Source organism: Rhinolophus ferrumequinum, chromosome 27, assembly GCF_004115265.2.
Source record: "Rhinolophus ferrumequinum isolate MPI-CBG mRhiFer1 chromosome 27, mRhiFer1_v1.p, whole genome shotgun sequence".
NCBI classification, from domain to species: domain Eukaryota; kingdom Metazoa; phylum Chordata; class Mammalia; order Chiroptera; family Rhinolophidae; genus Rhinolophus; species Rhinolophus ferrumequinum.
This window is the reverse complement of record NC_046310.1, coordinates 6,301,925-6,326,164: the sequence shown is the minus strand read 5'-3', so window position 1 is coordinate 6,326,164 and position 24,240 is coordinate 6,301,925. Positions and strand designations below refer to the sequence as shown.

The 24,240-nt window shown below is 34.3% G+C and overlaps 1 protein-coding gene across 5 annotated transcripts in view; it reads right to left on the bottom strand.

Annotated features, from left to right (window-relative positions):
- BRINP3 (BMP/retinoic acid inducible neural specific 3) overlaps positions 1-24,240 on the bottom strand; it is a 263,548-nt gene that overhangs the window by 128,035 nt on the left and 111,273 nt on the right. For all 5 annotated transcript variants that reach the window (XM_033099868.1, XM_033099866.1, XM_033099870.1 and 2 more), the window contains 2 exons: positions 15,654-15,844; positions 1,321-1,511 (listed from right to left, as the gene is read on the bottom strand). In XM_033099868.1, the coding sequence (XP_032955759.1) occupies positions 1,321-1,511; positions 15,654-15,844 (382 nt within the window). The remainder of the gene's footprint in view (positions 1-1,320; positions 1,512-15,653; positions 15,845-24,240) is intronic.

Here is a 24,240-nt window from a genome sequence, read left to right as displayed (position 1 = left end):
TCTCCTCAGCAACCTCAAGCTAAATATCTCTAACAATAGCCTACCTAATAATACTTTTAAATTAACTAAAACATCTTCTGTCGTGCTGGCTACATTTTTATCTGTACATCATAAACACTACTTATATACTTGATTACTGAATATAATGCAAGTCCTACAGTCAGAAATAAACTAATGCTAAGTGTGTAACTGACATCTATAGAACTTTTTTTTCCCTACCTTATCAAATGTCAATATTGAAGGGTGGTATAACTTGTGCTACCCTTAAGCTACGGATATTTCTGTATCACCTTTTATTCTCTCCTGTATATCATGCACAGAAGATATATCTTGGGCTCACTTTACCTAGCATTCCCACGTATTGAAGTACGAAATTTTCTATTAACTGACAAAAGAAAATACACAGGATTTTAAAGTTGGAACACAAAGAAATGTACTTGACATTTTATTTTGAGCTTGTTAACTTAGTGTATGACCTCATGATCACACTGTACCGACTCTTTGGCCTGTGAGTTTTGCAATGGCTGTTGGCCAAACACAGAGAATAGGTGACCTAAACTGCCAGAGAAACATGTCAAAAAGTTTATTGTTTCGGAAACCACAAGCTAGAGTGCTCTCTCTCTCTTTCTCTCTCTTTCTCTCTCTCTCTCTCTCTAATTAAAAAAAACGTTATTCTCCTTTTTTCTCAACTATGTAAAGTCAACCTCAGTATAGTTAGAAGTCAAGGATTTTCATGAACACATGGAGTTTATCCACTAATTCTAGATTATGGTATATCTTGACTTCTAGAATTTTATAACCACAGACTTGTACTTAATTGTATTTTAAAAACATTGGGGAAAAATACGGCTTAAAGCAAGGCTTCTTAATGACTTTTGTGTCACTGACCTCTTTGAGTCTAATAAAGTCCCTTATCAGGATGTTTTTAAATGTATAAATTAAAACATGAAGATTTACCAAAAAATAAAAAAAATTATAAAACTAAAAATAAATAAATCACTTATTAAAACAAGATTTTTACCCATGTACACTTTGTGAGAGAGTCTGTGTTCCTATCTGGATGCACTGACACATTTTGAGTGTATTTCAGTTAATATTTGACTGTGAAAAACTTTGATCCAATTATCAATTTAAAAAAGATACATCGGGATACACATAATTTCATCTTAAATGTATTACATAACTCACCACAAGGAAGAATGTGAAAATATTTTTGGAACACAATTATTTAAATCAGTGAAACATGCAAATAATAGAAATTGATTTCAGAGATAGGAAAAGTAATGGTATGACATAAATTGGGGGTAACCCCATTCGTACCTTTATGGCAGTGGATGCGATTTGAATGTGATGAAGTCTCCGGAGGGTGCTGTCCCTGTCAATGAAATAGGAGGCAGCTAGCTGATGCAGAGTCTCCAGAGTGACCGAAGAGCTATTGGTGATGGAATCACTTCCTTCTGCTCGTTTGCTCAGCTTCCGCTTGTCCACAAAAATTGTGAGTGACTCCTCTCCTGCATTAATAATATTTTGCATTATTCCTTTTTCCACTTAAAATCGATTTTTCAATGATTTGCAGGTGAAAGAAGAAAAAATTACTGACATAATGAAACAAAAGAGTGATAAACAATAAAAGGGCATGAAATTAGACTTTTTTGTTGTTCACAAATATTTCCCCTGTGCCTATAAAAGTACTTGGGGTATTGACAGCTGTACATGCATATTTAGTCAATGTTGACCAGCTGGCTTTTGCAGAACAATTTCTCTATATTTTATTACCTTTCTCATATAATGTAGCTTACCTAATGCTCATGTGGCCAAAAAGCAAATTAAGATAAGAAAATATGTAAAATGAAGTTATGTGGAGTGCATAATACAAAAGATCCATACTATAAAATTGTATTTACACAGAAATGTTGCCACGTATCGCATGGAAAATGGAAACGTGACCAAGCATATTACTAAACATTACCAGTTTTCAATCAAACCTTTAATGCAGAAAAAGGCAGAAAAAATGTGTGTACGCGTGTATGTGTGTGTGTGTGTGTGTGTATATATGTAGATGCATATATAGGCATCTACAGTTATGTAAGAATGTATGTTAAATTCAGAGGTTGCCTACATATGGCATATATTAAAATACTGTGTGTTAATAAACTCTATGGAAATCATTAACCTCCAAGGACACTTTAGGTACTGCCAATGGGTTCTCAAGGGTGAAATTTAAAGTATATTACAACTAAGCTGCAGTTTTCAATGTTCAAATGTTAACAAAACATATATATATAGATCAATGTCATTTAAGTTTAACATTAAAAACTAGCCACCCGCAGACTTCTGTATTCTTGGATAGTCACCTAGCACATAATTGTCAATCATGAAGCTGGTTCTTATTCTTTCAGGAATCCATCTGTCCGGGTGGCTTTGTGCCCTCTTACAAATTGAAAAGCCAGTTTTACAAAATACCAAATACGATTTTCTAGTACAAGAATAGTCTACATTTCTTCTCCAACTAATACCAATTTTCAAATGACATAGCCGAGGTGACTATCCAAGCTCATACATTTCTGCAAGAAGTAAGGTCAACTGACATCAGACATAAGGTGTCAACAATATTATTTCTGAAAAGCACATCCTCCCTTTGTATTTGGACCCCAACGTGCATACTGGAAATCACAGAGACTAACTAGAAACAGCTGAAGAGAAATAAAAATAGCCCTGAAAAATACAAGTGAGTGGGTCAAACTATCAACAGCCATAAGTTGTGTGCATGATAAATAGCTTTCAATGGAAACATCTGAAAGCAATAAGATAAGAGAATACATAGGTTGATTACGATAAAAACAAACAAATCCCCAATAGTTATTTACCTCCGGAAAGAGAGGATCAAGGAATGCGGAAACTTGAGCTGTCAACTGGACAAGTAACATTCCAGGTATTCCACCAAAAAAAAGAAGAAAATCCTGGCTCCCCGGTTGCAGCGGCCTAAGACGGCTGCTAGATGTACCCACACCACCGGAAGTTGGAAACACAGCGTGTAACCGGAAATCAGGCCTGTAGAGGAACAGGAGGCCCAGCTCCGTGCACAGACCTCCAAGCTCCTGGATCCGCTCTCTTAAAGTGACAGTTCCTCTTTATTAGAGTGAATGCATCTCACAAAGACCAACGAATCTGAGAAAAAGTTTGCTCAGGTGCTGAGTTGTGAAAGAGTAGCAAACAAACATTCTGTCCACGGATGTAGAGAGAACAACGGTGCTGTGATATTCTAGGAACTCATAATGCAGCTCTAGGGCATATGCAAGGGCTAGGGTCTGGATGCTTGTGTCTCTCCGAAATTCATGTTAAATTCCTAACTCCCCCCAAAAATGATGAGGATTAGGAAGTGGAGCCTTTGGATGGTGCGTAGCTCATGAGAGCAGAGCCCTCACCAATGGAATAACCACCTTTTAAAAAGAGGTTTCAGAGTGATCCTTTGCCCTTTCAGCCAAGTGAAAATATAAGAAGTCTGCAATCCATATGGGGGCCCTCAGGTGACGATGCTGGCACCTTGATGTCAGACTCCAGCCTCCAGAAGGGTGAGAAATACATATCTGCTGTTTATAAACTCAGTGGTATTTTGTTAGCAATCCAGAGGGACTAAGACAGCCGGAGGCACGCTTTTTAAGTCAAGTTAAAAGTAAAATGACAAAGACATCTTGGTAAACGTAAATAAAAAGGAAGCAAAGTTAATTGTGATATCAGATATTATAGAATTCAGACCAAAACTTATTAGATGAGAAAAAGAAAAACACTAGAGAGCTCTAAAGACTAAAACTCTCAAAGTTGTTTTAATGGTGACACTTTTCACAAAGCAGAAAACACACAAGATAGATAGGTTAAAATAATAAGAAATAAAAATTAAAAGTATATTGATAATATCACAATTATGGAATTTGCCAAAATCCAAAAGTTTGACAACTTTGGCAAGACTGCTGGCAAGCTGGAAGGAAACAGGCCTTCTGATATATTCCTGATGATAATGCAAAATAATAGAACTATAAAGAGAAATTAGGCGACAGTAGCAACTGACTCAGCAATCCTACTTTTAAGAATCTTTCCCAAAGGAACGAACACTGGCTAAAACATGCAAAAGATTTCCCATGTGGCTTTATTGTTAGTATTTGAAACAACACAAATACCTAACCAGTAGGAATAAACTATGTTACACCCACATAGCACAATACTGTGCAGCCATAAAAACATGAGGATGATTTCTACACACCAATATGATCAAAGCAAAGGAAATAAGAGAATGCTTACAAGTGGCACTTATTTTTATTAAGAAGATACAAATATATCTATCTATAAATATATCTATATCTATATATCTACATCTATATTTAATTTGTGAATGAAAACAAATGAAACAACACTGGAAGGATTAACCAAAAACTTATATCAACATTTAGCTAAAAGAAAGAGGTGACAGGATGGAGGGAACACCTAAAAAAAGGTTTTATTTATAAAAATAAAATTAAATCAAATAGAAAAATAATCTCTAAAAATTAAAAGGAGAGGCTAAATCTACTAAATGTATATTGTTTGTAAAACTAATGAAATCCATTTTTGGAATATATTCTGAGGGTAAATAAAAGTACAAAAATCAACAAACTTCATTGTGTAGCCCAACTGTAAGTAGGACTGTTAGTGGTAGTGTGATTTTCTACAGGACATACGGTTACATATGGGTGTATGGGCTCTTATTGTACAACTTTCTCTATTTGAGCATGTTTGAAAATTTTCATTTAAGAAAAAATCATAATGGCACAGGTGATTGAAACTCATTCTATGCTTGGCTCACATTTAAAACATATCATACGTTTCCCTGAAAATAAGACCTAGCCAGACAATCAGCTCTAATGAGTCACTTGGAGTAAAAATTAATTTAAGACCCGTTTCTATTTTACTATAATATAATACCAGGTATAATAACATAATTTAATATAATATATTATAATATAAGGTAATACTGGGTCTTATATAAGATAATATAATACCAGGTAATATAATATAATATAATATAATATAATATAATATAATATAATATAATATAATACCTGGTCTGGCTAGGTCTTATTTTCAGGGAAACACGGTATTTATCTATAATTCAATTTTCTTAATGAGTAAGCTCATGACTTTCATATTATAACAAATGAAATTATGTATGATTTGATAATCTCAGATAATTCCATTTAGAAAACACATCTAAAAAGACAAGTTCAGCCTCACTGCATTCATAGTGTTTTCTGGATTCTTCTATATAGAAGTTGAGTTCAAAAAAAAAAATATCAAATATTTTATCCAATTTAGTAATATATAAAATTCAATATAATTGGTTCAAAAAGAATATTGGACACTAGTTTTGCCTTCTGGGGATGCAAGAAAGATATCTGCATGTGAAGAGACTCCTCCTTGCTATGTCTCTCTTTGCATAGTAGTGAATTTTCCCATTACTGGAGGAGTCCACCATTAATTGCAAAACTACATGTTGCTGAGAAGAGAAAATCAGACCCCTAGAATGTATTCTTTAATTGGGTTATGACGTGCGGGAATAAAGAAAAAATTAGAATTTATTATTACAGTTTAGATGTACGTGTACCAACTACTAATGCCAAACAGATTTGGGTTCTAATGCTGGCTTCTATTTAGTAACTGGATGACCTTGAATTGTGTAATTTGACTCAGATTACTCTTATATAACATGAGCAGAGTATTCTTTCCACAAAGAGCAGCTACAAGCATGCAACTGATAATATCTGTAACGGGTTTAGAACATCACTAGAATGGAGTAAGAATTCAAAAGTTGTTAACATGCTGTCATTCTCTTTTATTTTCACCACAAGTGTTTAGTACTGCATACAGCAACTCTTCCCATATCTGGAAATTGCTAGTAATTTTAGCTATTCTGTCCTAATTGTGATGAAGAGAAGCCTGCCTTTCTACTTCTTTTACAAATTCATTAACCCCAGTCCTACAGTTTGCATTCACATACAGAAAATAAATATCTCCCAAAAATAGCCCTTTAAGTTCTGTATCCCTTTATAATTCTTCAGGTGAAATATTCCAAAAAATTTATTTGTTAGTAGGACCTCAGTGGAACTGTAACTCACCCAAATATAGAGTAGCACATGCATATTTAAAAAGTGAATTAAAACTAATTGTATTTAAAAAATATTTTGCAAATGTTAGACTGATCCGTGATACAGTTGGAAAATGACACCTAACAAGAGCTAGAAATCACTATTTCAGAGAGGTCCTCTGTTACAATACGAATGATAAAAACAAATATTATGTTTAAGGAGAAATAATGGCCCATAATCACCAGCAAGAATAAGAGGAGTGTTCATTGTCTATCTACTCAAGATTTAAAAAATATTTCCTTTGCTTTTCAAAGACTCCACATTTGTTTGTAAACTGATAAACACAGATAAATAGGTTGGCCTTCCTTTATTGAGAATATATATTATAGACAACAAGAAAAAATGAACAATTGTACATCTTAACACACTTTTATTACTAATTATACTGTTTCTCCTTTTTATTTTTTAATTTGAAGAAACTGTGATATCATGAGAGAAAGGAAAGCATGAGTTTTGGGGTCAGGAGTATGAGAGCTAAGTCCCTCCACTTGATGGCTGTGGGGCTTTGGTGACGGCCCACCTGTCCTTAGCATCCCCATCTCCAAAACAGGCAACATCCTCCTCTCCACTGGTTGAGAAGATGAAACAATGTAATTCCATTCGACAGCCTGGCAGAACACCTAAGTATTGCGTGTACAATAAATGTTGGTTTCCTCTCCTTTTCTTCCTTCTTAGGGCCTAACAGTAAATGAGGAGGTTTTAAATGTTCACAAGTAAGCATTTCATAGATATTGAACTTCACTACAGGAACACAAACTTAGTCAAAATTGTTTGCTAGTGGATCTTGCAGTCGAGATATATGGGTTTATTAAAGACAGTAGTTGGTTATCCCTTCCAATAACCAGATAAAAATTATTCAGTCACGAATCGCTTATGGTTCTTCTCCACAGTGGAACATTGGTCTATGTGTGTAAAAGTCTTCCTGCCATTGAAGCAAGTGACGCCATTCAAATCAGCACAATCGTTCCTTTAAGTTTTATGAATACCTTGTTTTAAACCCTTACTTAACAATAGACCAGACACTTTGACAGGGCCACTCAATATCAGTGGTAAATAAGCCTATTTCTTTTCCTCTAAAAGAAACTTTTTCGGGGAGAGGGGAAGGAAGGAGGCTGTTTATTTTTTTAATTATACACAACTGCAATGCTTTTGTGATATCTATGGTGTTCATATTTTTTATGTTTCGTACAGTCTTAAGAAACAATGCTCTCTCAACTGTAATTGTAAATCTCTCTCAAGTATTCGATTATAAAAGTACACTAGAATTCTATGTAAATAAAAATATTCAGGTTTGAAAACTGAGATATTATTCAATCAACTGAAAAATTGTTGTTCAAATATCATTTGCATTCATATTTCTTTTAAGCCAGCTGTAGTTCAAAAGCATGGCATGAGTTCCAAAGGGCATCCAGCTATTTTGGAAAAACTAAATGTGATTTTGAAAACCGTTCAACATCTGAGTTTGTTAGAAAGTTAAAAGGATAAATGACATGGATATAAAAAACATGATTATCTCACATAGAAATCAAGCAGCTGTGTCTTTGACAACTAAAATACTGTGATAGTTGATGGACATTAAATGCACATAGTGAAGGATGCTTTCATAGAGTATGAGAAACAGGACAAGAAAACAAACAAAAAAAATATGACTTTAATGTTATCCTATGATCAATTCATAGGAAAGGATTAAGTACATTTGCTGTGTTGTGGATCTTACAATGATGTATGTTTCTGTTCTGAATTTCAAGTCATCTATGTTGTGTCCAGGAAGAACAGAAATGAAAGAACTTTCATACTATTATTTCACACTTTTCACTTGGATTTTCTTCATTTGCATTCTCATTTCTATAGTTACAAAAGGTACGATAAAGAAACAATGGATAAGAGAATGAGCTAAAGAATCCTAGGGATAATTCAGTAATGATGAGGTGGCAGATTGTATTATTTTTTTCCACCATCATCATTTGGATTAAGGTCCATTGTAGAGAAGAACTATGAGTGGTCCATGGATGAATTCCTTTAACCTGGTTTTGGAAAGGAAGATACGTAGATCAGTTGAATACGTGCAAACCAGATATGGCAGGATCTAGGGCAAGTTTTGAGACTCTTGGCAAAGTTACAGCTGTTCTTTTGCTTTTCCCCTCTGCCAGAAAGACAGCGTGTCCCAAAGAGGGCCTTCTTCAGCTTGATTCCCAGCTTGATTCCCAGAATGAGGAGACAGCCAGGGCAGAATTCACAGGACAACCACAGTCAAAACACTTTATATTACAGAGACACAACCATGCAATTATAATCAACTGAGATTTCAGTTTGTTTTACCCCCTGCAACGAAGCTAACTCTTATAGGTTGGCTGTATTTTACTGTATTTTATTTATTTATTTTTAATTTAGTTTAGTTTTTTATCACCACTGCCCTTGGGTTAGTCTGCTGACCTATAATGTTTACCATTCCACCTAGAAAAAAAAGGTGCATTTATGGCACATGTCTTCCTGATCATTTAACTTCCTTCCACTGGAAGATCTTATTGTGCATGTCGGTTTTGCTTTTGCGTCAGCTTTATTTACAAAGGACTGCTGCTGTTTAAGGAGAAATCCTTCTCACAGAAATAACCATTGCAAACATAGCTTAAATGTAATTGTAGGTTTTATATTTGATGTATCCTTTTAACTCAAAAATGTTACTCTATTTTTGGTAATGGCAGATCCCTTGTACTAAAGTCTTACCATCTTTTGGGTATTACTGTCCTTTTGAAATTATATTTCACTTCTCACAGGGTTTGCTTTGCTTTCACTACTAATGATCTTCCTTCCATAACATGTTAAACTGCATGCGTCCTGATGATATCTATCTTTCCACTAATAGAGTGTTACAGAAAATAAGACAGTGTTTTAGAAACAAATAGACATAAGGGGGAAATTTTTTAGAAAAAATAGACTTCTAACAAGAAGCAGAGACAAATATATAAAGACAATAAAAAACAGACATGTTGGCTTAATACCAATTGGCATCTGAGAGATATTATGGGAAGGAATAACTAGACTTACACAGGTTGGAAAAGACACATAATATGTCTTGCAAAACACTCTAAAGAAAAGCAACTGATCTTGTCATTATTAACGGTTACCCCCAAAAAAAGTCTGAAAAATGTCTCAACAAAATTGCCTAGATGCCACATAACATCCTTTGTGAAAAAATGACATGAACAAAGTGGGATTGGAAATAAGTAGTTTCAATGTTAGATGGAATGAATCTACCCTGAGTGAAACACAATTAAGTTACTTCTGTTTTGGAGCTGTTTACAAACAATGCTGTAATGAACAACTTTGTGATGCATAGTTAACAGGATCCTGCTATTATGTTGGTAAAATTAATTCTCAGAAGGGAGATTCCTGGAACACTTAACAACAGTCTGAATGTACGGAGAAACTCTAAACAGTGCTGTTCTAACTTAATGTGCATATACATCACCTGGAGATCTTGTTAAGGTGTAGATTCTGATTCATGAATCTGAGATAGAATCTGAGATTCTGCATTTCTAACAAGCTCCAAGGTGATGCAGATACTGCTGGACCATGGACCACACTCGAGTAATGAGGCCATAAATCATGGTAAAACTTATTACCAGTTAAATGTCTGTCTTTATCAGTGACCTGTGTGTTCCTTTAAGGAAGGTCTGGGGAGTTTAACTGTTATAGGTAATTCAGTACATTTTTGTGAAACACATGTGCAGGGATTTATCTACCTTAGCAAAGTGCTATAAAGAAGAATAAGAAAAATATAACCAAATTTATAACATTTTAAAAGTTAACTTTTATCTTTTGATTTAGTTGCCAAGGGAAATTATTAAGATCAACTGACATAACAATTTTAATCTCATTTTCTTCTCTGTTATCTTCAGTATTTAAATGTATAGTTTCAAGTCATTTTAATAGCTAACTTTTATAAACAATTAAAAGTTAATTAACAATTATTGCTTTAATTTCAAAATGTTCACTTTATCAGAGAAACATAAGAAAGAGTGACACAGAGAGAGAGAGAAAAAAAAGAGAGAGACAGAGCAGAACCAATATAATTAATATTAAGTAGTATGAGTAAATATTTAGTTTTAAAAACCAGTATGGCAGTCTTTTTCCCCTTCAGTGCGATTATTTTAATGATTCCCTGGGATATGAAGCATCATGAAATATATTTTTTTCCCTTCCAGCTTTTTTTCTTAAAACAGAGTAATCATTCTAATAGAGGAAATAGTTCCATGCACTCTCAATAAGTATTCATATTTGCTTCTGAAATAAATTGCAAATATTATTGGCACATTTATTTCCTTAACTATGTTCCAGTTAAAATGAATAAAGGGATTTTTTTTTTTTACTTCCTAAATTGAGACAAGGTGAAAATGAGAAAGACAGAAGTTGAATTTTGAAAGAAGGTGGTGTATGACATAGAATTAAAAACTGTTTTGTGGATACTTCATACAGAATGTAATTCACATGGAGATAAGTGTGAATTGAGTATTTCCGAAATTAAATGAGGATATTTAGATTTCTTATATTTTTGGGGATGCAAGAAAATAGAAAAAATTAATTGATATTCCAACCACAGGTGTCTTACTACCCGACCTCTGACTTCTGCTCTTTCTTTGAAAGAGAGAAACACACAAATAATATATGGTAACACTTTCAGGCCAAATAAACTATTTTGCAGGCTTAGTTATTTATACACTGTGTCGTCATAGAAGTCATATTCTTTATTTTAAATAACTACTCTAGTAAGTTAATACTGCTTTGGTCATCAATCATGCATTTTTTTCATTATATCTATAGTGAAAATATGTTCTAAATGTAAGCAAAATTAAATATCTGACAAAATGCTTAAGATGAACAATATGGTAATCAGAAGATACATTCTCATATGAAGCACTGTCAAAATTTTTTTTCAAAAACACTCACAAATAAAAATATAGTAATTATTTCCACGAAAATTTTAATTATGATTTAAAACCCTGCATTCATCACCAGTGGGCCAACTGGATTTGTTTTTCTGTTGCTCAAAATGAAACAAACAAAAAATGTGAATCAACAAATCAGTATATTATTGATTGGCTCCTTGAATAAATGTTGGTCCGATTTTAATCAATATGTCTATCAGGAAAAGCGTACCTTTTCATGCATTCCTTTTCATGGGAAGGTATTTCCCTAAACTCTGCTCATGGTCCCTACATCGCTGACTCTGCCCAGGAAGGGGCAAAGTTAACGGCCAGGTAGTGTCCGGAAGGGGCGGGCGTGGGGAGCCCTGCCTGTTTCTGCTCTTTCTCCCTGGATGTACTGTCAGGAGAGAGCGCACACCTCCCTCGGCGGCTCCCAGCCTTGGGCTTTACAGATGAGCCTCCTACAGGACACGCATGGGCTCCTGTCACGGTGAGTGGCTCAGGGAGACGTGTATGGGTGGTTGAGCAAGTCTGTGTAATTCTGGAGATGACGATCAGCTCATGTTTCAAATCACTAGAAATGTTTTGTTATAACACTTGTATACATTTTTAAATAAAATTTTTGGTCCTTTTCAATTGATCCAGAATTCAAGTCTTGTATTTTTTAGTAAACACCCTCTCTCTCCCTAGTAAGCCCCAAAATTTTAGTTTGTTTTTTTTTCTCTATTCACTCATTTTTTTCTTTTTTTGTACTTTTATATTCATTACACAGATGTACTTTCAGTTCAGGATTTGTCATATATTTATTATAAGTAAAATATAAAAACCATCATGAAATATATTCCATAGCTAAAAAGTCAATATATCCTCGGAGTACAATCTTTTTCCAGATTGATTCTGCAAATTGAGTAGCTTATTTAGCTATTTAAACAGTGATGGTGTTTACATATCATTATCCAAAGAGAAGCAGGCTGAATTTATTGATAAATAGCCTGGAAGCTATAAGATGAAATAAATGGGGAAAATTATATATAACGAAGAAGTTTTTTTGTAATTTATTTGTCCCTATAGGAAGATAATTCAATCACTGGCTTTATTTATCATACGATATCCCACTGAAGGCTTCAAATATGCTCTCCAAAGTTTTATGTCTAAATCAATATGACCTAGGAAATAACTCAGAGCGGTGGGGGTGGGGGAGAAGGGCATTATTTATTTATTTATTTATTTATTTATTTATTTATTTATTTATTTATTTCCTTTCATTACTTTAACGCTGGTAGTATTTTGCACGGAACTTGTTTTAAAATAATGTTTAAACTTAGTTGAAAATCTAGTTAGGAAGCACCTATTTATAAAATTACTGGCTTTTTGTTGAAAATGTTTGCTTATGTACATGACATCTTCAATGTGTTAGTATTAGACTTGTGCCTTAGTCTTAGTTAATTAAGGAGAGAGAGAGGATTAGCTCAAGTTAAATACCACCAATCTCATTTTTTTTTAAAAAGGAGGAATACAATTTCATGTTCAATCAGGTAAAACATATGAAGCTGAAATACACTTCTAGAAACAAAAAAGGTTTACTGTAATTACAACGGCAATAATTTAAAAATTGCCTGAAACCAACCTGGTATACACATTAATTGCAAATAGTTTATATCCTTCAGCTACTTAAATAATTTCATGCATTTTAGCTAAAGTATTAACATCACTCAACGGATATTCCTGAAGAGAAATATAAGTAACATTTAGAGAAGAAAATTAATTCCAATAGAAAAATACCAGGAACATTAAATCCCAGAAATACTCAGAGATTAGAAGGTGAGTGAGAGTGTGGCAATTCTACCCATCCCCTTAAAACGAAAAAAAGCTTGAATAACACTTCTAAATAATTAAAGTAAAGCAATTTTGAGAGAGCATTTTGCAGTCATTAGAATAGTCAACCTGAAGAAGTGATTTAATTTCACAGAAAACCTGCAGAACAAAAACTAATATTAAGGCCACAATGTGGCATCCATAATGCCAAAACAATGAAACAAATCGAAAGGTGACCATAATTTTCATACTAAAGAACAAAAATGTCCATGATGTCGTCTCTCCTCTTTGACCTCTCTGCCTTCCCTCTGTCCCTTCCTTTCTTCTTTGGAAGATATACGTTATGTTTTGAAATTCTTCTAGGTATCCAACATTGTTGATACAATGGTAATGAAGCCTTTTATGTGTTTCAAAACCACTGGATTTTTTTTAAGTGAGAAGTTACAGAAATCATTTTTTACTTTTACTTCAGATGTTATTGCATTCATTGCAATTGACATTACTAAGCCAAATAGACATAGCTGTCACAGAATACATTTCATAAGTATTGGGATACTTTGTTATTTTTTTTGGCTGTCCATGCTACCGTAACAACATTGTCCGCCATTTATGCCAATCTTCCAGAGACTCTGTCACACAGGTGTTTCACTCAATCTTTCTCCTCAAAGAACCTAAGTATCAGAGTAATTCATAGTTTTTAAACCTTCACAATTGGTAAAAAAAAAATAATAATAAAGGGGGGTGGCATAGTCAGTATTCAACACCAGGTTTGTCAGATCTCTTTGTCTTATTATTTTAGTGTTACTCATTTATGATGGAAGGTAATGGAAAGATAGTATGTATTCAGGGCAAGGCTTTTCTCTGTGCCTGAACCACTGAGGTCTTTCACCTTTTAATTCCTTAAGGTGACACGGCAGACTTCTCAAAGTGCCCAGGGACCTACCCTTTCCTACCCTCTCCATGCCCTGCTCCCTGGTCTTGCTGGTGGCCTGATTCTCTCCAATTCTGAATCTGTATTTGTTTAACTGACCCGTTTGTCTCCCTGGATTTGCTTTTTTCATGTAGTCTGCTTCTTGAATTAGATCTCCATTATCTTCAGTATATATCATACTTTTGAGATTTATTTAGTGAACTGGACAATCTCCACCTCCCAGCAACATGTAGTTTCACTTATTTATTCATTTAACAAATACTTAATGAGAACCTATCGTATGCCAAGCACTATTGTAACTATGGGGGCAAATACAATCAAGGTCCCTGTTTTCAGGACAGTGTACAGGAATGACAGACACACCAGGAAACAAAGGAAACATTTTCACATAATAATAAGCACTAGAAGGAATGCAAAGTAAGATCATGACGTGGTAGAGAATATCTGTGGTCCACCAGGCACTGTTGCTGATAAGATGGTCAGGAAAGGCCTCTCTGAGAACGTAAAATTGGAGCAGAAAAATGTGAAGATCATTTGTGGCTGACACATAGAGGATGATGAGGGTAGAGAAAAGATGAGGTGAGATGAAGGCCATTGTGAGATCATTCATACAGCGCCTTATAAGCCATAGCAAGACGCTTGGATATTATTTCAAGTGGAGAGTGATAGATTTGAATGAAAACAAAACGCTTTGACCTGATTCGAGTTTTTAGAAGATCTGTGTGGAGGATGGACTGTAGGACTATTCTGGGAGAAACAGGGTGTTTACTTTGGGGATTTCCGGGTAGAAGTCAGGAAAGAGTTCGATATATATTCTGGAGTAATAAACTGACATGACTTGCTGACAGACTGGCCTGGCAGGAAAAGGAAAGAGTCATCTTCCAAGACTGAGAAAATAAAGAGCGGTGGGTGGTCGTTCCTGTCACCTCAGCATGGGTGCGAATCAGCCTGTCTGTCTCCCAGAAACTGACTGAGAAGCTGACAAGGGAGCAGAGAATCACTGTTTTCATGGTTTCCCTATTCAATCTTATCCAACGCTGTTCATTCCAGGAAAGAGTAACGTCCATTTCTAAATGGAATGGTTGCACAATATTTGAAGTCATACACACAATTAAATACAAGGCAATTCTGGGAATTAAGTTTTAGGAAAATGTCTTCTTTTTCCTATATTACCGCTCAGAATATCATTGAAGTGTATTGAAAAGACTGAGTTATATATATCACCGAAATAAAACATGTATCGGATGATGTTAAATCCTAGCTTTCTTAATTTTTACAAATTTATACATTGATTGAGGAAGAAGTTATAGTATTAACCTTTACTTTCACATTATGCATCATAATTGATATGTAGCACTCTTTTCATAGCATATATCAACCACAATCAGAAATACTAAAATGGTGCTAAAAAAGGTAATTTTAGACCATCAGCATCTACTCCAGAAAACCTTTCCCGCTTTCTGTAACCAGAAGTGATGACTCCCAAATGAAATCTGATTGCCTATTCTTCATTTTTTAAACACAATTTAGCACATCTCCTTGCATTATGTTGTGTAATAACTCTGCCCATATTTAATGCATGCTATTAGGTTGTAAATAGCTCTCAGGTGGAAACTGATATTCATCCACCTCACTGCTGTGAACACCCTCCGAGGCATTTAGTAATAACTCCATAAATGTGCTGAATAACTTAATGAATTCTAGAACTATTCAAACTGCAGCTGTCCAGATTCATCAACACTCCTTGATTTATACAGTTTGCACACACAAGCACACACAGGCACAAGTATTGTCAAAGAGTCGTACCTCCCAGAGTAGCAGATAGCAAGAAATGGGTCCCATATTTCTTGATAAGGTTTTCAGTGATTTGCTGAAGGGTAGGTCGACGTCCCAAAAGTCTTATGTTGCGGAAGAATTCAGGGGCAAGAGGCAGAGGGGAGCCAAGGAAATGTCTTCTCTCAACTGCAAGGTTATTTACTTTCCAGCGGCCAAACTCCCTGAAAAGCAAATTTATTTTTTATTCATAAATACATAATCTAGCTGAATGTTTTCATTTGAAAAGTTCACTTGGTAGTTTAGCTGGTGTCACTACATTGCAATGCTTCTTGCTTGTAATAATCTGTCATGTGCTACAAGGAGGAGAAGCTATAGTTATAATTTATTTAATTGGAGTGTATATTCTAAAACCAACTAATGGAGAGGAAAAAATAAGCCACTTAAACAGCTCTCACTGATTTGTTTTTCTCCTGAGGAAAGACATACTCATAAAAACGATTTCATTATGCATAGGATATGAATGTAGATTTATTTAAAAACCGAAAAAAAAAAAAACTAAGGCAATTTTTTTTTTTCATTTTCTAAGGGAAATTGAGAAAAGAGAGAATTAATTTATTTTCATCACGCTAATGATTCCTTTCTGCATTCACTTTACAGTGGGAACTTGTAAAACTTCAAGGATATTATGGAGGTGTGGAAGAATTTTAAAAACAACAAGCAAAAGAAAAAATGGGTGGTGGTGATTGTTGTTGTTTTACAATAATTATTGTTGACAACATATTTTGATAGCCAAATTCAACTTGATTAGCAATTTCTCCAGCGGCAAAACGACTTTTAAGGTAGATTAGGGCAAAGTAGAAAAATGGCAGGTATGGTTTTAAAAGAACTTTAACAGATTTATCTCATTTTCTGAAATCAGTTTATAGCACTACTTTAATGATTATTAATGATCACTATGATCACTATTTATTGTCTATTATTGCCGGAAATCTTATTAGTAGAATATAAGAAAACCTCTGATCTCAAGGGCTCAAAGATTACCAAACAAGATAAAATGGGGAAGGATTAAGTGCAATTCAAAGGCTATAAAAAGTTTTTTACATGAAAAAAAAATACAAGTGGGGCAGCCACTTATGTAGCACAACTCGTCTACTCAATGTATCACTATTCTTTGGTATGAATATTACCAATCTAACTCATTTTGAATATGTTTTCTCTTCCCTTTGATTCACAGACCTTGGAAGACTGTGGGTGAGCTTCCAGGGAGCTTTCTTCAGCCCTCTGGTGCCTTTTATTACCTTGGTCTGTTGACCTCCATTAAGTTTATAGTCACGGTTCACCTTCTAACATTTCAGTTGGACAGAACACTCTGCCATCCCATTTAGTCTTCTCTCTCATGCAACAACCAAAGGAAAGGACAAACTCTCTGGGAGTATCACCAAACTGAGATCAGAACTGATCAAGCCATCAACTAAGTCAATTATTTAATGAAAACTAGTATTATTAGTAACTACAGCAAATTGTTATCTTAATTTCAAGAGCTAATCAATAATCTAAAATTCTTCTCTTATGTTTTTTTAAATAGAAAAATGAGATAAAACATTACACTTTCTGTGGTGTATATCCAAAAAGTGTAATTTGTGTGGGAATCATAAATGTTGATTTCAGATCTGAGATCTTTCATTTCCACTCACCCCATTTGGTTTGTATTGTAATGATACATGAACACTGTTATAATTTCTATAATGTTTTGGTCAAAATCCATAAAGACAGTACTGAATTAATCCTGTCGTGTGGTGATAAGGGCCCTTTCAGTAAAGGAAGTCATCTCTGGACACTTAAGGGCCACACTGTACATCTTAGCCATTAGATATGAAGACAAATCCTCAGTGTCTCTTGCCAGGGCACAGGATAAGGTTCCATTCATCGGTGTCTTTTACAGTCAGGGTGGCCATCCATGTGGCTTACTTTGACCAAGAAAGGGTGAGCATGTCTGGGTCCATCCTTCTGGGACTTGGATCAAAAACGATGGTTGGAATCCCCATTCCCCACACCTCCCCTCCAGCTTACTGGGGTAAACAAGGGCATGAACTAAAAAGAAATTTTGTCACCTAAACCTACCAAGACTTAGGGTTCATTACTTGGTTTATTTGCTTGCTTTCTAACAATAGAATCTAGTACATCATGACTGATATAGAATATCCTGACGTCGGGGTAACCTGAGAAGGTACTAAGGATCTAATGATTGTACATAAATTGGAAACTTATGGGTGCAGTTTTTTTGTTTTTGTTTTTTGTTTTCCTTTCCCGAAGATAAGATTCACCTCAGTTGCAGCTAACCCAGGCATTCATTAAATTTTGGGAAAAGAATGCAATGAAGTGCCGAATTGAAAATATGCTGTCAGGGATGGTTCTCATGAGAGCGTTTTACCTAAAGGTATCTAAGGTCTCCATCCAGATGTCTGATGATTATATTAAATAAGAATATTGTTGTATTCAACTAAATGCTGCATTCTACCCGAAGCCTTCACAGAACATAAATATCTTCTTCCTATCATAACCTTTGGAAGTCTTTAAAAGAAATAGGCACGATCATTAGTTTTTAATGCAACTCAGCCCCTCTAGAAATAGTTATTTTACAGAACACACAAATGGGCTATAACCAGCTCAGCCAGAATATTACTTTGGAAATGTTTTTGTTGGCACTAAGGCACCTCTATTAGTTGATTAGAGTTGTATGTTCGCCTGCTAAAAATTCTGGCTTGCAAGCATCTATCATTAAGGGTGTCCACGTGATGTTTACTTTTCTGTAACAATACTTATTACAATTTTATCCCTGCCCATCTCATAAAAAACAATGGAAAACAAGAATGATAGCAACAAATTCTATTTAAATAATGCTTACATCGCTGCCATATTGTCACTGACCTCTCTTAGTATATAAAATCTATGTGAATACAGAAATGTACTGAGTGTATTTAACATATATGAACTACCATGATTTCTTTAAAATTAAATATGAATATTTCATTCCCGGAAAATATAGAAGCTACTTCTGTTGATATTAGCTATTTGGGGCTCAATATCAATGGAGAAGCAGCATAAAAAATTTGCCAAGATTAGATTATGCAGTTGTGGAAAAGACTGATATTTATCTGCTAATTTACACTGAATAAAGTTGCTTGTCTGAGACCTAAAGACTACTATTAAATTACTTTTCACAATACTATACTTGTTGGCTTAGAATTTTAATTTTATCAATATTCACTGAAATTTGCAAACAGAACAGAATATTAAAACAAAATATAATACCCAAGCACCAATCTACTGTGAACACATCCAGCATAAAAATCATAAATTGACTTGCCAATCTTTAATAGCAATAACCTTCTAATTACATCTGTAAAATCATACTGACCTTAAGAAATGCCAGTGATAATCAATACTAGTTTCCCATAATTTTATTATGTGGAACTGTTATATATAAAATTGGCTCTTTTAAACGTCTTTTTCTGTTATAGCTTCCACATCACACAAATGATGCTCTTTTCCATTTGGCCAATAAAAAGGGAAATGTCCCTAATGCCTGCATGACAGTAGCTCTAAAGCTAGTGTTTTGAAAGCAGCTGAATGCTAAGCAGTTGGCAGCGAAGAGAATCCACTCTTTCGCCTCCTGACCCTTGATACATCAACACACTTCTTTTTTTAAATTTAACAGTAGGGGCGTTTTTAAAAAGCTTGGGAAGAATTTTTGGATGAGGCTAGGAATTTAGCAGAAGGAATCAATGCACATGAAAGCACAATCACAAATATGATTTCTGTAAAAGGTTTACATGAAGGATTTCTGAGAGGCACCGTTAATGACCGTTGTGTTTTGTATGAGCTGCCAAACTCAGATTAGAGAACACAAATTAGCATGATTGCAACAAAACACTGCCCGTCCCTGTAAAGCAATAAGAATTCATTGTAAGGGTAGCCTCTTGACTATATCATTAAATCAAATAAGATGGAGGTGGGGTTATAAGAATACACACGCGTGCACACACACACACACACACACACACATTTTTTTTTAATAACCTGCCCAGTTAGGAATTTATGATCAGATTCCTCTGTGAGGTTTCCTTCTGTCATTGGGGTTGTCAGATTTATTACAGAGCCCCTTTTTCATCCACAAATATTATGCCTGTTTTCTGCAATGACGGTGCTCTTCCAATCATAAGGAAGGCATTTTTCCTGTACTTATTCAACAAGATAGGGCACTTACCATGACCCTGGCGCTACACTAAGGTGGAGCTGCAAAAAGTAATTCTCTTCCCACCTTTTCAAAGTTCTTCTAGCTGGGATCATAATCAAATGAACAGGGATTAACAGGAAAAAATGTCCAAATTTGTTATGTATGTACATGCAAGGGTGCCATAAGCATAAGAGACCTAAGAACATATTGGGCTTGTTGAGGTTTCTGTGCCATTCTGGACTAAGGACAGGGAAGCAGGGGTCTGGGATTTCAAGGGAAAGTTGGCAATTCACAGATGAGAGTTGATGAGCACAGATGAGAAAGAGCAAATATTGTAAACAAATTCTTGCTGGGTCACCCAGAAACAATGGGACACAGAGGGATGACAAACAAAGAGGTTTTACTAGATTTCGAGAATATTTTAAAAAATGGTCTGGTGTGGCTAGAGACATATAATTCTAATTCTTAAAATATGTTATTTTTTAGGGCTATGAAATTACTGAAATTTCTTTAATTTTTTCTTATACGGTTTTAACATATTTTCTGTAGTATAATAGATAGGGTTTTATTTTAAAATTTAAGGAAAATATCACAGAATTCAATTATATTGTCACTGCCTTATTCTCAAGGTAATTAATTTAACAGGAATTAATTTAATAGGAATATACCACATGCTTGTACGCTCACAGATATAAAAATAATGATACAGATTTGGCAACTACTGATCAAAGTAAAGAAGCCAAGAAACAGAAGCAAATGAGCTAAAATAAAATAGCTACTCTGATTCTCTCTAAAAAAAAAAAAAAAAAATGAAATAGAAGTATGAATGTCTCTATTTTTTTGCATTTATAATGTAAAAAGTAATTATTTTGGATAAGTGGAAAATATATGCATTTCATACATGAATTTAAATATTTGGGGAAGGTAACTGTTAGTTTTTCCAAAGAAAATGGATGTAGGCGTTGGATAGATGAAGTTTCAAATTCCATCCTCACCAGTTCAATTCACAAAATTCAAAGCTCTATGAACTTTAGCAAGTTCTTAATCTCAATGATGTACAGTCATTTTAGTTATGAGCATAGGTCTAGTAATACTGACTCTGTAGATTTTTGAAGAAGTAAAATTTGTAACACAACTAAAATAGTGTAAGGAACACTGCCTCTTAGTAAATTTTGGTATTTGTACTATTGTGAAGTTATAGGTTTGTATACCAGGATATCAATTTGTTAAAATATATATATATATATATATATATATATATATATATATATATATATATATGATAAGATTGAGTGGAATTAAGAAGTAAAACTTAAAAGAAAACGTTTCTCAATAAAACCAACGGAAAGAATCTGCAAATTGTTCTTCTTGGTCCAGACAGACCAGTAAGTTCAATGTCCATGAGGAAGAACAAATACCAAAAGAATAGTGACCTGCTAATGAAAAATTAATCTGCTTTTGGATAACTTTTAAAAACATTTAAGCAATCATTTCACTGAGATTTCTTTACGATGACAAAACCTCTACCTTAAACATCAGCTCAAACATGAATTATGACATGAAGCATGAATTATGCCAGCTCTCCAATTAATTATCTGAACTTGCAATAAATTACAACTTCATATACTGCTTCATTTCAAGTAACAGGAAGTAAAAAGGCAAGGCCAAGGTTTCTGTTTTTCAGATACATTTTTAGCGACAGTGAATACAAATTGTCAATCTTTTTATAAAAATGTCCAAAATAAAATGAGTTTTAAATAGTAAATCAATTTCATAGCATACGTATTTTTCCTGAAATAAGGTTTACAATGTCTTAAAGAAAGCTTTTTCTTAAAATGTCATGATTTTCCCCCCAGAGTTAAGGGCAAAACAAATGTTATGGTAGGTCAGTGGTTTTCAGATACATATAACACATTTCACCCTGCTAGTAATTTTATGTCTTTCATAGCCGCATGTGGAGAAAAGTCTGGATACGATATGTGATGACAAAATGCATTTTCAGAAAAATATATAATCTAACAAAGAAAGCAAGCAACAAAACCTCATAGACACATACAATAGTTTAGTGGTCAGCAAAGGGTAAGGAGAGCATGTAATGTGTAGCATGTACATTGGAATGGAGAGAACATACTGTGAGAGCAGTGATGGTGTTTAGTCTCCTTTCGTCAAAGGCTGTGGGAAGAGTACTCCTGCTACATCGGTTGTAAGAAGATCTTCAGTCTTTCCTGCCTGTGCCAGCCACCAGGCAGGGGAAGGGCACAGAGTTGTACAAACTCAATTCTCACCTTGCCAGGGGAGAAATAAATATATATTATATTTATTTAGAAGACTAGTTGTCTTCTAAAAACATTAAAATGGATATTTCTTTACCCATTATCAGGCAATACATTTAAAGTTAAAGTTTGACAGGCAAAAAGCAACATTTTCATATTAATGATAAATGAAAAATTTGATTGGCAAGTCACTTTTACCTCCACATGGCCTGTGGGTTGGGTCCCTCATTACAGCCTGGCAAGGGTAGAAGTCTAAAGTCCCATTTGGCCTCTGCTGGGGAGGCGGGGCGGGGGGGAAGACAGAGTGTTTTTCTGCAGTGTCTATCTGGGATAGAAAGATGATTATCTAAAGTTTTCTGTCGTGCTAGGTAACCCTTTTCTTGATCCTTTGGCTAGAAAGCAGACTCTTATTAAGGTGTTTTTTTTTGGTTTGTTTGTTTTTGTTGCTGTTTTTTTTTTCCTTTTCTTTCTTTTTTTCACCTACATCCACTGGTGTTTCTGGTCTGAGGCTCCAGTTCTGAGATATACTCATATGACGCAAAAAGAAAAACCAGGGACTCATGACCTGTCATTGCTAGGGTTTCAATACCCCCACGTAGTCTACTTTCTCCTCTACCACTTTTAAAGTCTCCTTAGGTTTCTTTTATATATAATCCCCAGGTGTTTGTTGAGTCATACTTAGTGGGAAAAATCAAGAAAACTACATTTCATTTATTTTGCTGGAGCAGGAGCTGCTATAACAATGCTAATATTTTAAAATAACTTTCAATTCTTTTATAGTGAATCGTAAAAATGTAATTGCATTTTTAAATACAAAACACTGCTAAGAGGCTAATAATCCTGTTAAATTGTAAAAAGGAGTTAGTAAACTTTTAATACAGATGCCTGTGGAAAACGTTGAGTTACAAATCTTTTCTGCCTATTTTGGACATCTTTCTGAAAATCTGAGGAAAAAAAATAAAGAGAAAAATATATGCAATATTTAAAAATCTTTTAGAGTTTTTGCAATATAAAAATATAAAAGAAGTTGGTGAGCAAACAGAGTCAGGTGGAGAAACCATCCCTTTGTACTTGTATAGATAATTGTTAGTAAAAGTACAATTGGAGTAATCTAAGGAAGAGTTATGTGTTCACTTAAGGGTGGAGATTTCCTAAAAATCTATAGAAAGGTCATGTGACTGTATGGAAAATGCTACTTGTTGAGATTAAAAATGGAGCACAAAACCAGACATTTTCCAATAAAATTTGTGATTTAATTGTCTATAATATAGATATAAATATACAAATATAGAATCCCATTTTCCTCCAAATATATTTCTGGGAAGATTTGTATATCTATATTCTTTGTAAGTATACTTCTATGTTGACAATGTTTTTAGTGACAGGTGTATAGGCAGGAGTTTTGCTTTGTTTTGTTTTTTAAACTGGAAAGTTGTGGTAGTGATTGTCAAACACAATTTATCAAAGAAAAAACATAGTTTACATTGTTAATTTAAAAATGAAGTCTTACAACAAAGAAATAAACCCAAATCATTTACAACAACAACAACAACAACAAAATTGTATAATACTATGTAATACCAAGGCTTATTTACTTTTCACATTTTAAATATTCCCCATGCCTCTCATAAATTAGATTTGCTCTGGCTTAGACCATAAATGTGAAAAATAGCCAAAAGTCACAGCACTACAGCGTTCCTCTAAATAAGACTGCTGTGCATCCTCAAATACGAGGCATTTTCTCAGAATGCAGAAAATAGGCAGCTCCTGTGTTCTGAATATCATTTTAAGTGTTTACTAGAAAACAAAATTAATGATGCTCATAAAATACTTTCCAAAGTATAGATTTTTAAGTGTTTTTGTAATCCATCAATTTGAGAGAAATATAAATTCAAAATATTAATATCTAAAATTAATCACCATATCACCATCAAAATGAGGAGAGGAGATTCCGAGGCATTGATTTATACTAGTGGAGGAGACAATCATAACTGTAATCATGACACAACATATTTTAATTCTCCCAGTATGAGTATTGGCAGCAGATAGAAGTTAAATTTGTGTTTAATTTAATAAGAAGATCACGCCAAGAAGATCCCCAGAGAAG